Raw genomic sequence first — 13,328 nt, forward strand, 5'->3', positions numbered from 1 at the left:
TTATTTTGGATTTTTCAGTTGAGTTGATTCTGAAAATCCGTGCAAGTAATTATCGCTTTGCTCCCCCCCCTTGTGCATCGAATACCAGAAGTGAGTTTTGGAAACTACTTCTAGCTTTCATTTCATACCCCATATGACATATTATTCTTCGATGGCGCTACAACCCAAATCGAAACTTGGCATTCCGAATTCATCGCCTTCAATTAGATCCAAAGACGGCGTCCTCCATTTGCGTCAATATCTCGCATCCATATAGCAGCACGGGACGAATTAATATCTTGTAGATACGTGGTTTATTGCGTCTGAGTGTTTTCTCGATCTCATTATGAGGAGGCCAGCATAAAATGCTTTATGAACAGTAATAATCCGCTTTTGGATGTGGTGTTATTCGTTTCCGTTCTTCGAAGTAGAGCTCCTAGATAGAGGAATTGGTCCACCTGTTCGAAATTATGCTTGCCCATTGCAATGTTCTGCATACTAGCCGCCGCCTTTATTGTTGCGCAAATGAAAGCCTACACAAGTGGAACAACACAAAGAGGAATCCCAACCTCCATGAGAAATCTTGATGCGAACCCGGGGCAGGTTGGGAGACCAATGCTCAACATATCTCCACGCAGGCTTTCTCATCCATTACTTTGATCTTCGTTATGTTTAGATGTAGATATCTCCTTCCTGTATACGTAGCCCTCGCCAACGTTGTATCCTGGGGTTCCTTATTAAGGCACATTTAGACCGGATATCGGTAGTTGTTCGTTTCAGCTGATCGTATGATTCATATCCTTACGACAGAGACAGGTCGATTTGATGATAAGAAACATAATATCTGGAAATTGCTCAATGTAAAGACCTTTAAGGTAACTGCAGACAACTATGGCACCAGTACAAGGGAACCCAGTAGTCATGTCAGTGAAAAGAAAGACATCAATTGGTACCACGGAAGGAAAAGGCTTCAGCACAGGGATTGAGTCTGTATCATCGATTTTATCAACTTTTATAACCGTGTTTTCTCATCTTCCTACTTTTATTGTGAGGGCAATAGAAAGCAAATCGATATTATGCTTTGGAAAGCAAAGGATTTGGACGAAACACTATGACTCAGTGTGTTGTGTGTACATTTGCATTATTGAGGAAGATAGAACACCATCTTACTGGCAATACTACATAACAACTCCTATATGTGAAGAGATAGGTTGCCTGGGAGAGATATTATTCGAGATTCGAGATATCGTTCGAATTATCGTGAACCAAGTCGGGTTTGTCAAGAACTACGAGTATAACACTACTGACACAATATACGCTGTGTGGTTTGCTGCTTATGGATAATTACCGTCAAATGCATCAACCTCTCTACATTGCCTTCCTGGATCTAAGGAAGGCTTTGGCCGCGTGTCACACAAACTTATCAAGTACCAGAGGAACTCTGGTGTGTGATTAGACTACTTTATTGTGGCACAAAACGCAGAGTTTGTGTATCCATTCCATAGTTTCATTGGTACTCATCAAGGAAGTACCCTCCCGTAATTCCTTTTTGTTTTTGGTAGCCAACGAAACTGGTATCGAACACCACGACCTAAAGGTTAATAATCATCTCATGCAGCACCATTTATGCTAAATCTGAAAAAAAAATAGAGCCTTTGACGACCAATCGGTGAAGCTAACGCTGAACTGCGCCATGGAGTCACTTTATGCATCCGTGCAACCCAGATAAAGTTGTATTCTCTAACTGGAGCCCTTTGCAATCGAGACATCATAACGACTTGAGCTTAAAATCTACCGCAATTTCGTTAATCCTGTTGCAGTAGCCCCAGGGACGTAACACGCTATATGTCCTAAATGAAGACATTGGCAATTGATTGCCACTCCCATATTGATATGGGATTTCATCTATTTTGGAGAAAATGCGAGAGTTGCGTCTTTCATGTTATTGTTAAGTTGTTTGCATGGATAAAAACCCCTTAGCAAAGATTGGACACGAACATCATTGTCGATGGAAAATGAACCAAAGGTCGAATGAAAAAGGGGTGACCTGATACGGTAGATGGTCATTTGAGGACGCATGCAGAACAACTCTACGATCGAGACAGAAGTGACACTTGCTTCCAGGACCGTACAGAAAAAATCTGAGCTCGAGATGAAACAATTACGCGGAAAAACTAGACCCGGAGTGAAAATTGTGCCGGTCCTTTTATTATTTTTTTCTTTTTTCCTGGAATTTCTATTCCGACCTCCCAAGAAAACCGCACTTTTTCCGACCAATCTCGTCAGACCTGCTGGCATGTACTGCAATAAACATCCGCTTTTCCATTTTTACAAAATTTTAATGTTAACCAACTCTAATCGTTCCTTAAATACCAAAATCTCGCTGGTGATGGAAGAATAACTGAAAAATTTAAAATAATCTATTGAAGAAGCAGGCCCTGATCCAATATGGATTGTTGCGCAAACGATTATTACAATTGAAGAAGCAGACACGATCCCTGCCTCCCAATAATAATTGTTTTTCACCCAAATGTTACAAATATGCATATGGGACAAGCTAACCATAAAATAGTGCACGAGATTATGGTCACATGGAATAAAGGTAGTAGTCTCTGATAATCTCACATCCGCGTATAGATGGCACTCTCCAAGGCACTAACCCATTGTGAATTTTCTAATTTATTTCCGTACCAGCCGAATGGAGCCGAACACAAAATCTGTCACTCGTTATTGAAAAGCAGTCATATGACATTTGCGAGTTGGTTCGTCGAATTTGTCGTGTTAACTCCCATCTTGTTCAGCTAAACCTCGAAAACGGTTTGTAAAAAGTGCTTTTCACTCCCCGACAAATAAACGTAGGAGGCAACAATGTCTGGTTTCATGTTCAATATCGATGGCGGCTACTTGGAAGGACTGTGCCGAGGATTCAAGTGCGGAATACTACGCCAAGCAGATTATCTAAATTTGGTACAATGCGAGACCCTTGAAGGTAATATGAATTGTGTCATTCAGAGCGATAAAAGTGCAAGTTGAGCGAATTCTTTCGGTTAAGAAAGGGGCTCGGGTGAATGTCGTAGTCATGTGACTAACCGACTCAACAGTGTTCTCTTGGGACCCTGGTGCCTTCTCGACGGTCACATTTCTGGGGAATACCAAATTTTACATAATTTTATGTCTCGTGATCGTCAAAAAGATAATTATTGTAACTACATAGCCAAGAACTGAGTAGATAATATAAAATGCAATTCTGTGTTTTGCGTGATAGTTGATAAGTTATCAATTAATCAAGCAGAAGATAAATGGTCGATTTTTCAAATAAATTGAATAATTGGATATTCTGCATCTTGCTTAATAGTAATTTGCTTCTCGACCCCTTACGCATGAATTTTTATTTGCAAAGTGTAGATCGAATTGGCCCTACTTGTAATCCACTAGGTGATGGGCAGGATCCAATTTGACAACCCAATCTATTGGGAGTCTTCCTATAGCATTCATTCAGGGAAACAGTACTTTTTTCAGGCGAAATTGTAGGAGTAACCGGACCTTATATATAAGTGGCTCAGGCGACCCATTAAATTAAATTGTTCGGAGCTTTAAGAAATAACAAAATAATGTTTAATTTAGAAGGAAAAACATGTCTACACCCAAATAAATAAAACAAAACCTCGTTTCTTTCAGATTTGAAACTGCATCTTCAAGGCACTGATTATGGACAGTTCCTTGCCAACGAACCATCTCCACTTTCCGTGTCGGTTATCGATGATAAGCTCCGTGAAAAGCTGGTCATTGAATTCCAGCATATGCGCAACCACGCCGTTGAGCCCCTGTCCAACTTTTTGGACTTCATCACATATGGCTACATGATCGACAACATCATTTTGTTAATAACAGGAACACTTCATCAACGACCAATTTCCGAATTGATCCCCAAGTGCCATCCGCTGGGAAGCTTCGAACAGATGGAAGCTATTCACGTGGCAGCCACACCAGCTGAATTGTACAATGCCGTATTGGTAGACACTCCGCTGGCTCCATTCTTTGTCGATTGCATATCCGAACAGGATTTGGATGAGATGAACATTGAAATCATCCGAAACACTTTGTACAAAGCATATTTGGAAGCATTCTATGATTTCTGCAAAAAGATCGGCGGTACAACTGCCGATGTTATGTGCGAAATTCTGGCGGTAAGTTCATCTTGATTACTACACGAACCTGCGTTTACAGATAGGTCAATATATCAGGCAATTGACGTGAATTTTATAATTCTCTATATTTGCTTGTAAACATGAATTTAAGGGGTTTTCCTACTCTTTGATTCCGGTTTAGTCGATTAAGTGTTTGTCATAATTTTGCAAATTATACAGGGTGTGATTTCCTACTGGCGTTCAGCGTGTTTTTTTAAAATGCAACAGCTTTAATTCGAAGTAGTACCATTAAATTTGATGATTTTCGACATATATAGCCTTCGGTTCCCTTAAGGTACTAGCTTGCATTAGATGGACGAAAAACACCAAGCTTTATGATTTTTTTCTCAGTTCCATTATTCAATATGAACATGTAGTTTTTCTTACAAATAATTTATCTATCGAGAGTACGAGCAATTTTTTTTTGTATTTTCATCATTCACCAATTTTATATAGAGGCGTCAAAAATTACACCTCGAAAGGTGCCTCATTGCAAGGCAGACAATTAATTTGAAAATTCAAAGTGGAGTTTAAAAGTCTAAAGTGAGAATTCACCTTATTTTAATTTAAAAAAAAAAAATTGAAAAATCCACCACTTTTTTCAGTCGTTTTTTGCGCGCCAAAGTTTTTTGGTTTAAATGTGAATTGTCATTCAGGGCACGTCAACAAATAAAACGCACTAAGATTTATCAAACTCAATTGAGTAGATCCCGAGTTTAATTAGCGGCCAGTGGAAAAAGCGTCAGAAAATCTTTGATGTTTTATTTGTTGAATGTCTTTGGAATCAAGTTTTATCACTTACAATTGATTAGTCTACCCCTGGGCCATATATAAAGGTATACCCTGTGTAAGCCAATGATTAGAATTATAAGCATCATCAACGGCGCAAAAACCCGTATCCGGTCTGGGCCTGCCATAATAAGGAACTCCAGACATCCCGGTTTTCCGCCGAGGTCCACCAATTCGATATCCCTAAAAGCGGTCTGGCGTCCTGGCCTACGCCATCGCTCCATCTTACGCAGGGTCTGCCTCGTCTTCTTTTTCTACCATAGATATTGCCCTTATAGACTTTCCGGGCTGGATAATCCTCATCCATACGGATTAAGTGACCCGCCCACCGTAACCTATTGAGCCGGATTTTATCCACAACCGGACGGTCATGGTATCGCTCATAGATTTCATCGTTATGTAGGCTACGAAAACGTCCATCCTCATGTAGGGGGCCAAACATTTTGTAAGCTGAAATAGGCTCTGTTAGCTGTGATTTTCGACCCTAGATAGGAGAAATTATCAACGGTCTCAAAGTTGTATTCTCCTATCTTTATTCTTCCCTTTTGACCAGTGCGGTTTGATGTTGTTGGTTGGTTGGTTTTCGGAACTGACGTTGCCACCATATACTTTTTCTTGCCTTCATTGATGTGCAGCCCAAGATCTCGCGCCGCCTGCTCGATCTGGATGAAGGCAGTTTGTACGTCTCGGGTGGTTCTTCCCATGATGTCGATATCGTCAGCATAGGCCAGTAGTTGGGTGGACTTAAAGAGGATCGTACCTCTTGCATTTACATCAGCATCACGGATCACTTTCTCGAGGGCTAGGTTAAAGAGGAGACATGATAGTGATCCTGCTGCTTTTATCTGGCCTCGCACATTGGTCAGGGTCAGCCGGCGGCTTTAAAGTCGATGAATAGATGGTGCAACTGTTGTCCATATTCCAACAGTTTTTCCATCGCTTGCTGCAGAGAGAAAATCTCATCTGTTACTGATTTGCCTGGAGTGAAGCCTCTTTGGTATGGCCCAATGATGTTCTGTGCGTTTGAGGCTATCCGGCCTAGCAAGATAGCGGAGAATATCTTATAGATGGTACTCAGCAACTTGATACCTCTATAATTGCTGCACTGTGTGATATCTCTCTTTTTATGTATGAGACAGATAATGCTTCGTTGTCAGGCATTGATTCGCTGTCCCATACCTTAAGCACAACTGAATTATAATAGAATTTATAAAGAAGGAATACACAATACGGGTCATACAGCTACAAGAGCAGTTGTGAAAGGTCGAAAATGTACTCAGGCTTACAACTGTTTTATACCACTTTAAAGTTCGAATTTTTACAAATTATATTTAAGAGTTCATTTTTGAAGGTATATGGAGTTTAAAAATGCAAAAAAAGAAAACATTTTTTTTAAATTCGTAATGTAGACTAGTACTTTAATTAGGAACTCTTCAAATGACTCACCTGGAATGACTATAGGGCAGATAAATGGTGGCTATAAACATGTTACTGCATTTTAAATGAAAAGTTCAATCATCATTAATAGCCCAATCAAGGGCATTTTGCGAAATAAATTATATTTACATTTTCTTGAGTTCATTACGTTTGAATTGGGATTGTTTCATTTGGAATGCATTTTAGGGATGGTGCATCTTGCAATTAAAAAAAACATAAAACTATAAAGAAGTTTCAAAACAAAAAAAATCAGTATTTAAATAATGTATTAGTTAAATACAAAAAAAAAGAGTAACCCACACACACGCTTGACGTGTGTTCTCCGTAATCGCGCTATATTTTTTAGTTGATCCCGAAAGGTAGAATTTTCGAAGTAAAATTTTGACTTACGGTAGTCCCAGAAAAAAATTGTTAATGTCATCAAATCAAGACTACATGGTCAATTGTGATGTAAATTCGTCGTATCAAATTTTCCAGAAAAAAGTTCACAACGAACGGTGTAAACACGTTAAACCTGTCAGATGTTGCTCCATTATGCTGGAACCGCGCGTTGCGATTAAAACGAACAAAATTTTGTAGAGCTTTTACTTTTTCTTCAGCCTTGTTCCGTTCACAAGCGGGGTCGGTTCTATCAAATGCCTAATTTGGATGCAATCGTGAGGCTTTTAAATTCCCATTTAACGTATCAAGCCACCGCTGTTTCGGCCGGCCTTTTGGTCGCTTACCATCATTTTCGATGTTCAGACCAATATTGGCAAAAGAAATCTCGTTAGCGCGAATTACGTGGCCATACCATCGTAGGCGCCTCTCTCGCAATTTTTCCATGATCGGTGCAACCCTATATCGATCGCGGCTATACTCATTACGGATTTCAAACGTGTCACGCCACTAAAATCTTGCAGAACTCTAGTGCGAAAACTGTTAATCATCTGTACATGTTGCTTTGAATGAACAATTACAGTGCAACCTCTTTGAGCAGCGAAAAAGTTTGCGCCAATAAGCCCTCGCCCCAACATTCTTCATTTTTAAGGTTTTGTGTAAAACAAAGTCTTATTAAAATTGATTCACTGTTTGTCTATCTGTCGCAGGCAGTTTTCTCCAAAACGGCTGCACCAATTGAAACGAAATTTGGTGGACGTATGGAAAACATACGCATACATTGAGTGACATAAATTTAGATGGAGTTCAAAAGAGGCGGTGGCGGTGGAGTGAGTGAGGGTAAAAAATGTGCAAACTTGAAGTGAGAAAGTTTGGTTGCAGTATAGGCGATAATATAGTACATAATGTGAACTCGATCTAACTGTTATTAACGAAGTTGTAAGAGGTCAAAGTTTCGCATTTCACGTAAATTTATCGCTCTACAAGACGTATGGCGCCATAACCACATAAAGTGAAATTATATGAACAGCGGGTTCCATGGAGACATTTTAGTTTTCCTTTCTTAGCTTTTTTTAATTATTTGTATACCATTATCAATTACTGGGGATATACATGTGTATTGATATGTATGTGCTAATGAAGTTTGCGGGTAGTGTACAATAAGATTGATATATATGTACGTTAGTAGCAGCAGTAGTTAGTTTACATACATGTGTATGCTTTTGAGCATGGGGTCAAGTAGAAATATCTGGAGATGCGTTAGATCAATTTATATGTCTACATATCTACATATTTATATGTTCGAGTTTGGCAATCTATGAAGAAATACTTTGCATTCTTAGTTATGGAGGAATGGAAAAATTTAGAGAAGGGGAGATTGATATATTTCCTCTCCATTATGAAGGCTATTTTTTTTTGGAAATTGTTGAGATCTGTCTAAACGAAGGTTGCGTCTTGCCTCTTGATCACGGCAAAGTGGTAGGCAGAACTCCCGCGTCCTTTCTATCGTTTGCGTATCTAGTAGGAAAATCAGATTGCAAAAGACTTGCACACTTGTATCACATGGTATACATTACGGTTTTTTGAGAAAAATCTATTGAAAGCCACTGGATCATCACGCTGTATATTTGTATTTATAAGCAATAGATGGGTATAGTTTTTGCTGTATGGTCCGTTCTTCAAAGAGAGGTTTTGCGTTTCTTTGGGGATGAAATCCGTCAAAAATCCTACAAATATCGAATATTTTTTTAAAAAAATAAGTTTTTTTTTTGTGTCTATACAAAATAATTTGATTTTACAATTCTTATTACTTTCTTTAGTTCGAAGCTGATCGTCGCGCAATTATCATCACCATCAATTCATTCGGTACGGAACTTTCAAAAGACGATCGTGCCAAATTGTACCCGCGCTGTGGCAAAATGAATCCCGATGGCTTGGCCGCATTGGCACGTGCCGACGACTACGAACAGGTGAAAGCCGTTGCCGAATACTATGCAGAATACGCAGCTCTATTCGATGGGTCAGGTACCAATCCCGGTGACAAGACATTGGAAGATAAATTCTTCGAACATGAAGTAAAATTGAATGTGTTCGCCTTCATTCAACAATTCCATTTCGGTGTCTTCTACGCCTACTTGAAGCTGAAGGAACAAGAATGCCGCAATATTGTTTGGATTGCAGAGTGCGTTGCGCAAAAGCACCGAGCAAAGATAGACAACTATATTCCAATCTTTTAAAATAATAATCCACTATAAGATTCATAATGTGAGCATTTTGCTTCTAAATATCATTTGAAGTAGCGTTTGGATGCGCTATCGTAAAGTTAAATAGTGTAAAGAGAACGTTAGCTTTCATTGGTAGTTTCGCATTAAACATAATATCAAACAGTTATTGAGTATTTCGTACATTCCTGACTTCTAATAGCTGGCCTGGTTTCACATGAAGATAACCCGCCGGTTTTAGACCTTATTCAGATATTCATGATAATTAACAACATGCGAACTATTTTAAAAGTATTATTTGTTTTATTTTAATCGAGTTTTATTTCATTGTTTTATTTCCTATTCTTGTTGATTGTATATATACACAGACATTTAGGTCGAAATATAAATATATGTTAATGTGAACAGCAGGAGGTCTTGCTTCTGAGAACATTGTAAATTTCGGTTAAAATGTAAATTTGTGTTTTTCTATATAATGCACAAGGTTTTCGGATGACTATACATACAATTTGAACAAATTGTAACCTTCTAAATAAATGTTATTATGATTATTACACATCCTTCTTCGAAGACTTTTCCGCAGTTGTACTTATTTGCTCAGAATGAATCTCATGGGACTGAAGTAGTCGATAAACTGACGGTTCATATCCCCCATCCAGGTAATGTTAGAGTTATCGGGAAGGAATTGGGAGAACAACAGTGAGCAATGGGCTTTCGCATGCATTATTGATTATTCAATGTGAAAAGATTCATCGATTATTTCGCTATAAGTTAACGACCCTCTGGTCATTGATCCAAAAAATATTCACCCTTTTCTCCAGTAAAAGCAGGAATAGAAGGATTATTTTTAAGAATAGTGAGGCAAAATATAAACTTGACGCTGTATCGAGCATTTGGAAATTCTGAAAAATATCCCTATAAACAAATAAGAAATTCCTCCCAAACTCGTTACTTACAATTTTGATTTCAAATCAGGGATGTGCACTTAGTTTTGCACATAGCTGGAAAGTGTCATATTTGCAGGACTCAGGGATGACTGTTTTATATTACATAATGTGACGATACGGTCGTCTATTCGATTGTGATTAATAGATCTGCCGTTTTATTTGTGGAACTCCCGGATCTATAAATAATTCATTGAAAACCTAGACGGAATTTGGTGGTACTTTGTAGCATTCAGAACTATTATAACTACAAACACTTTCTATAACGCGGGGCGACCGACTTCCTTCTCTCTTTCGACTCTTATTATCTCCTTGCTTGCAGTTGACCAAAAAACTCCCTACAAAAGAAAGGGTGCCGATTAAACTCCGATTCTGCGAATAGTCATGAACGTTTTGAAGTCATAGGAGATAGGGTAGGGAATTTTTGTTTTTCAATACTCAGCTTTATTTGCTCAACTGAATTTGTACTTTCAAAATATTAATAACGCGTAATTGTAACTTATAAACATGTTGCCTGCTAAATTAATTCGTGAATTTCTTGCTTTGTATCATTTTTTGTCTCCGTGTGAATTGCTTCCACTGTTTCGGCCAGTTCCTTATGACTAAAAATGAAGCAGTGTCAGTATCGACAGTCTTCCCACCGTTTTCTCGGTTTCCTAACCGGTCAGGAGCCTTCGATTTTCCCTTAGCCCCTGTTTGGTACGCTCGAACAGCTCTTTCTTCGAACACGGCCAGCCCAATGGAGCTTTTGCAATTTTATCACCTTACAAACTTGCCTCGTCATGTACAACTCTTTCTTGTATCGGATTCTCTATTCGCCGTTTTCTCGAACGCCTTTTAAACGCATTTACCATTTTTTGTCAGAGACTTAAGTCAAAGTTCAAGTTTCGCATCCGTAGTATAACACAGATCTGATAATAATTGTTTCACATGCACGGAACTTCGCCTTCCTGAGTACTTAGTTCGACTTTCTGATAAGGTGGAGCGAATAAGATGATTTATTTGCAAGCTACATTCTCTTTTTTTTTCATGTGCTTTGTAGGCATCCTTCAATAACTTACTCGACGCTTGTATCCACTAATCGTGCTATTTTGTCTTGTTTTCATCTGTTCTCTACTTTTGACCATGATTTTGGTCTTTTATTTATTGACACATAATTCTTCCTTCATTGAATCGTCAAGCTTCACGAAGGTTTTGTTACCCCCAAGGAAGAAGCGCAATAAGATATGTACTTATGTCATCGCCGTACGCTATCATTTGCGTTGATTTAAGGAGCAGCGTAACTTTGGTGTCAACGGGGATTTTTCTGATTGCAGGCTCAATGGCTAAGTTGAAAAGCATTGAGGCCAATAAGTTCCTCTGCTTTAAACCGCCTCCGGTTAAAAATGAATCAATCAGATTGTTGAATTCGCACCTCCGAAGTTGAACCTGCAATTGGTACTTTTATGAAACGAACTAGTTTTGTTGAGATGACAAACTGAAGCATAACTTTGTACGATCGATACTGCCGTATGCTGCTGTAGGTAACTTATTATTTTCAAGTTGCGATACATATTGCATCCATAAAATAGGACAAAAATTGTTCTCTTGTGTGTAAGCGACCACCATTCTCATTACTTTGAGTAGTAACTAAGGAGTGTACATTCCCATTGGCCAGTCCCAGGCATCGTCAAATATTATACATCTAATTGTACTTATTCTATTTGTTTTCCATAACACAGCTGTTTTTTAGATTCTTTTTGAGTTCTTAGCCACTATAAGGCAGGCTGATGCAGAAAAATAAAAAAAACAACTTTCTATATTATAAAAAATACATATTAGTAATTTTCTTAAAACTTAGTCCCATGGAAAATTTGTCTGTGTTAGTACTTCAATGGAAGTTAGAAGAAAAAGATTGTGAAGCGGGTGAGGGGCGTTAACATTTTCTCATTCCTGCCTCATTGACTAATTTCTACTATTTATTGACCGCCATTTTAAACGGAAACATGGGGACTTCCATAAATATGTACGTCTGTGCCTCCTGTTTCTTCAGTTTGTGTTGTTTTTTTGTTCAAACGACTTTTCTATACCTTTCCTGTTCTTTTCCTGTTTCAGTATAATTTCTGAATATGACATCATAGACGTTTTTCCATATACAACTTTATTTAGATACGTTTCTACTGCTTCAATGCAGTCATAGACCTATCGTCGTTTTCTTTTTAAGAAGCTGCATAGGATCATAGCTATCCCTGCCTTGTGAATTTTGGGGCTTAAGAAGATACTTGAAGTCTTCCCTGGTTGTTGTAAGGCTACCGAAACATCAACCACGAATTGGATAGGAACTGACCTCACTACGACCTTTGGCTATCGAAAATGGACTATGATTAGTTTCTGGAATGTACGTACGCTCCTCCAGGTTAAGGAACATCACAATTACATAGTGCTATGCACGGAGACTACTTCCGATATAGTGGAGAATGATGCTTGCTACGTGCAATTGCAAGCTATTAAGGGGAGGCTTTCTAAAGGTGGCATTGTGGTCGAGATGGGTGATCTGAATGCCAAGGTGGGCTCTGACAACACCTTGCTCGGACATGTGATGGGGATACACAGTCTTGGCGACCGTAACGTTAATGTTGAGAGGTTCGTAAATTTCCGTGTTGAAAGAACTAAGTTACTATCCCAGGTTTACACACGTAAATATAACTTTCGTTGAGTCGCGAAAATCAAGAACATATTTTATACTATCATGCAAGTTATTTTGATCCTCTGGTTCATTATTTAAGAGAAAGAAACAAAATAAAAAATTGTTCGTAATGAGTTTTTTGTTTGCTGTGCAGATGACTAACCATTTACAGAGCTAGGCTGATGTTATATTATTAACTACGCTAGGTACGAGAAGTCAATGATTTCTGGATAATTAATCCAATCTCTAGAGTCGAAATAAGTATTTATCCTAACATAAAATATAATAGATAGATCCGGGTTTCTAAAGTAGGGCACAGACTAGTATCTTGGTCATACATACATACATAGTCGAAATTGCGAGTTCATGAAGAGGTTGCGGTTGAGTTGTGGAAACGGTTGTAGGAATATAAAAAAATTAATTTTTATGGTAACCAAGTTGCACTGCATATTATACTTCATCCAATACTTTTTTGTATAATCTTCTCTTACAACTCAGCTCAAAACGGAAGGAAATCCTCAAACAACGCATAAGTTTAGCCCTGACATTAAAATCATTGCAACTTCGTTCGTGCGGAGCAGTTTAGTTCCAGATACATCAATGTTTTCAGAGCAATAATTATTGGTGCGTACATTTGAATCATGTTGACGGATTCTCATTCAGCATAAAACTCAATATAGACTGTCTTGTCTACCAACCGTATTTTTGGAAGTTACTTGACTCCTGA

At 38.4% G+C, this 13,328-nt stretch overlaps 1 protein-coding gene across 1 annotated transcript; it reads left to right on the forward strand.

Annotated features, from left to right (window-relative positions):
• Positions 1-2,697: 2,697 nt before the first annotated feature.
• Positions 2,698-9,546, forward strand: LOC119657678 (V-type proton ATPase subunit d 1). The gene is made up of 3 exons (XM_038064707.1): positions 2,698-2,968; positions 3,658-4,166; positions 8,591-9,546. The coding sequence occupies exons 1-3, from the start codon at positions 2,848-2,850 to the stop codon at positions 9,005-9,007; spliced, it is 1,047 nt and encodes a 348-aa protein (XP_037920635.1). The 5' UTR covers positions 2,698-2,847; the 3' UTR covers positions 9,008-9,546.
• Positions 9,547-13,328: the final 3,782 nt, after the last annotated feature.

The sequence above is a fragment of the Hermetia illucens genome, chromosome 5 (assembly GCF_905115235.1).
Source record: "Hermetia illucens chromosome 5, iHerIll2.2.curated.20191125, whole genome shotgun sequence".
NCBI classification, from domain to species: domain Eukaryota; kingdom Metazoa; phylum Arthropoda; class Insecta; order Diptera; family Stratiomyidae; genus Hermetia; species Hermetia illucens.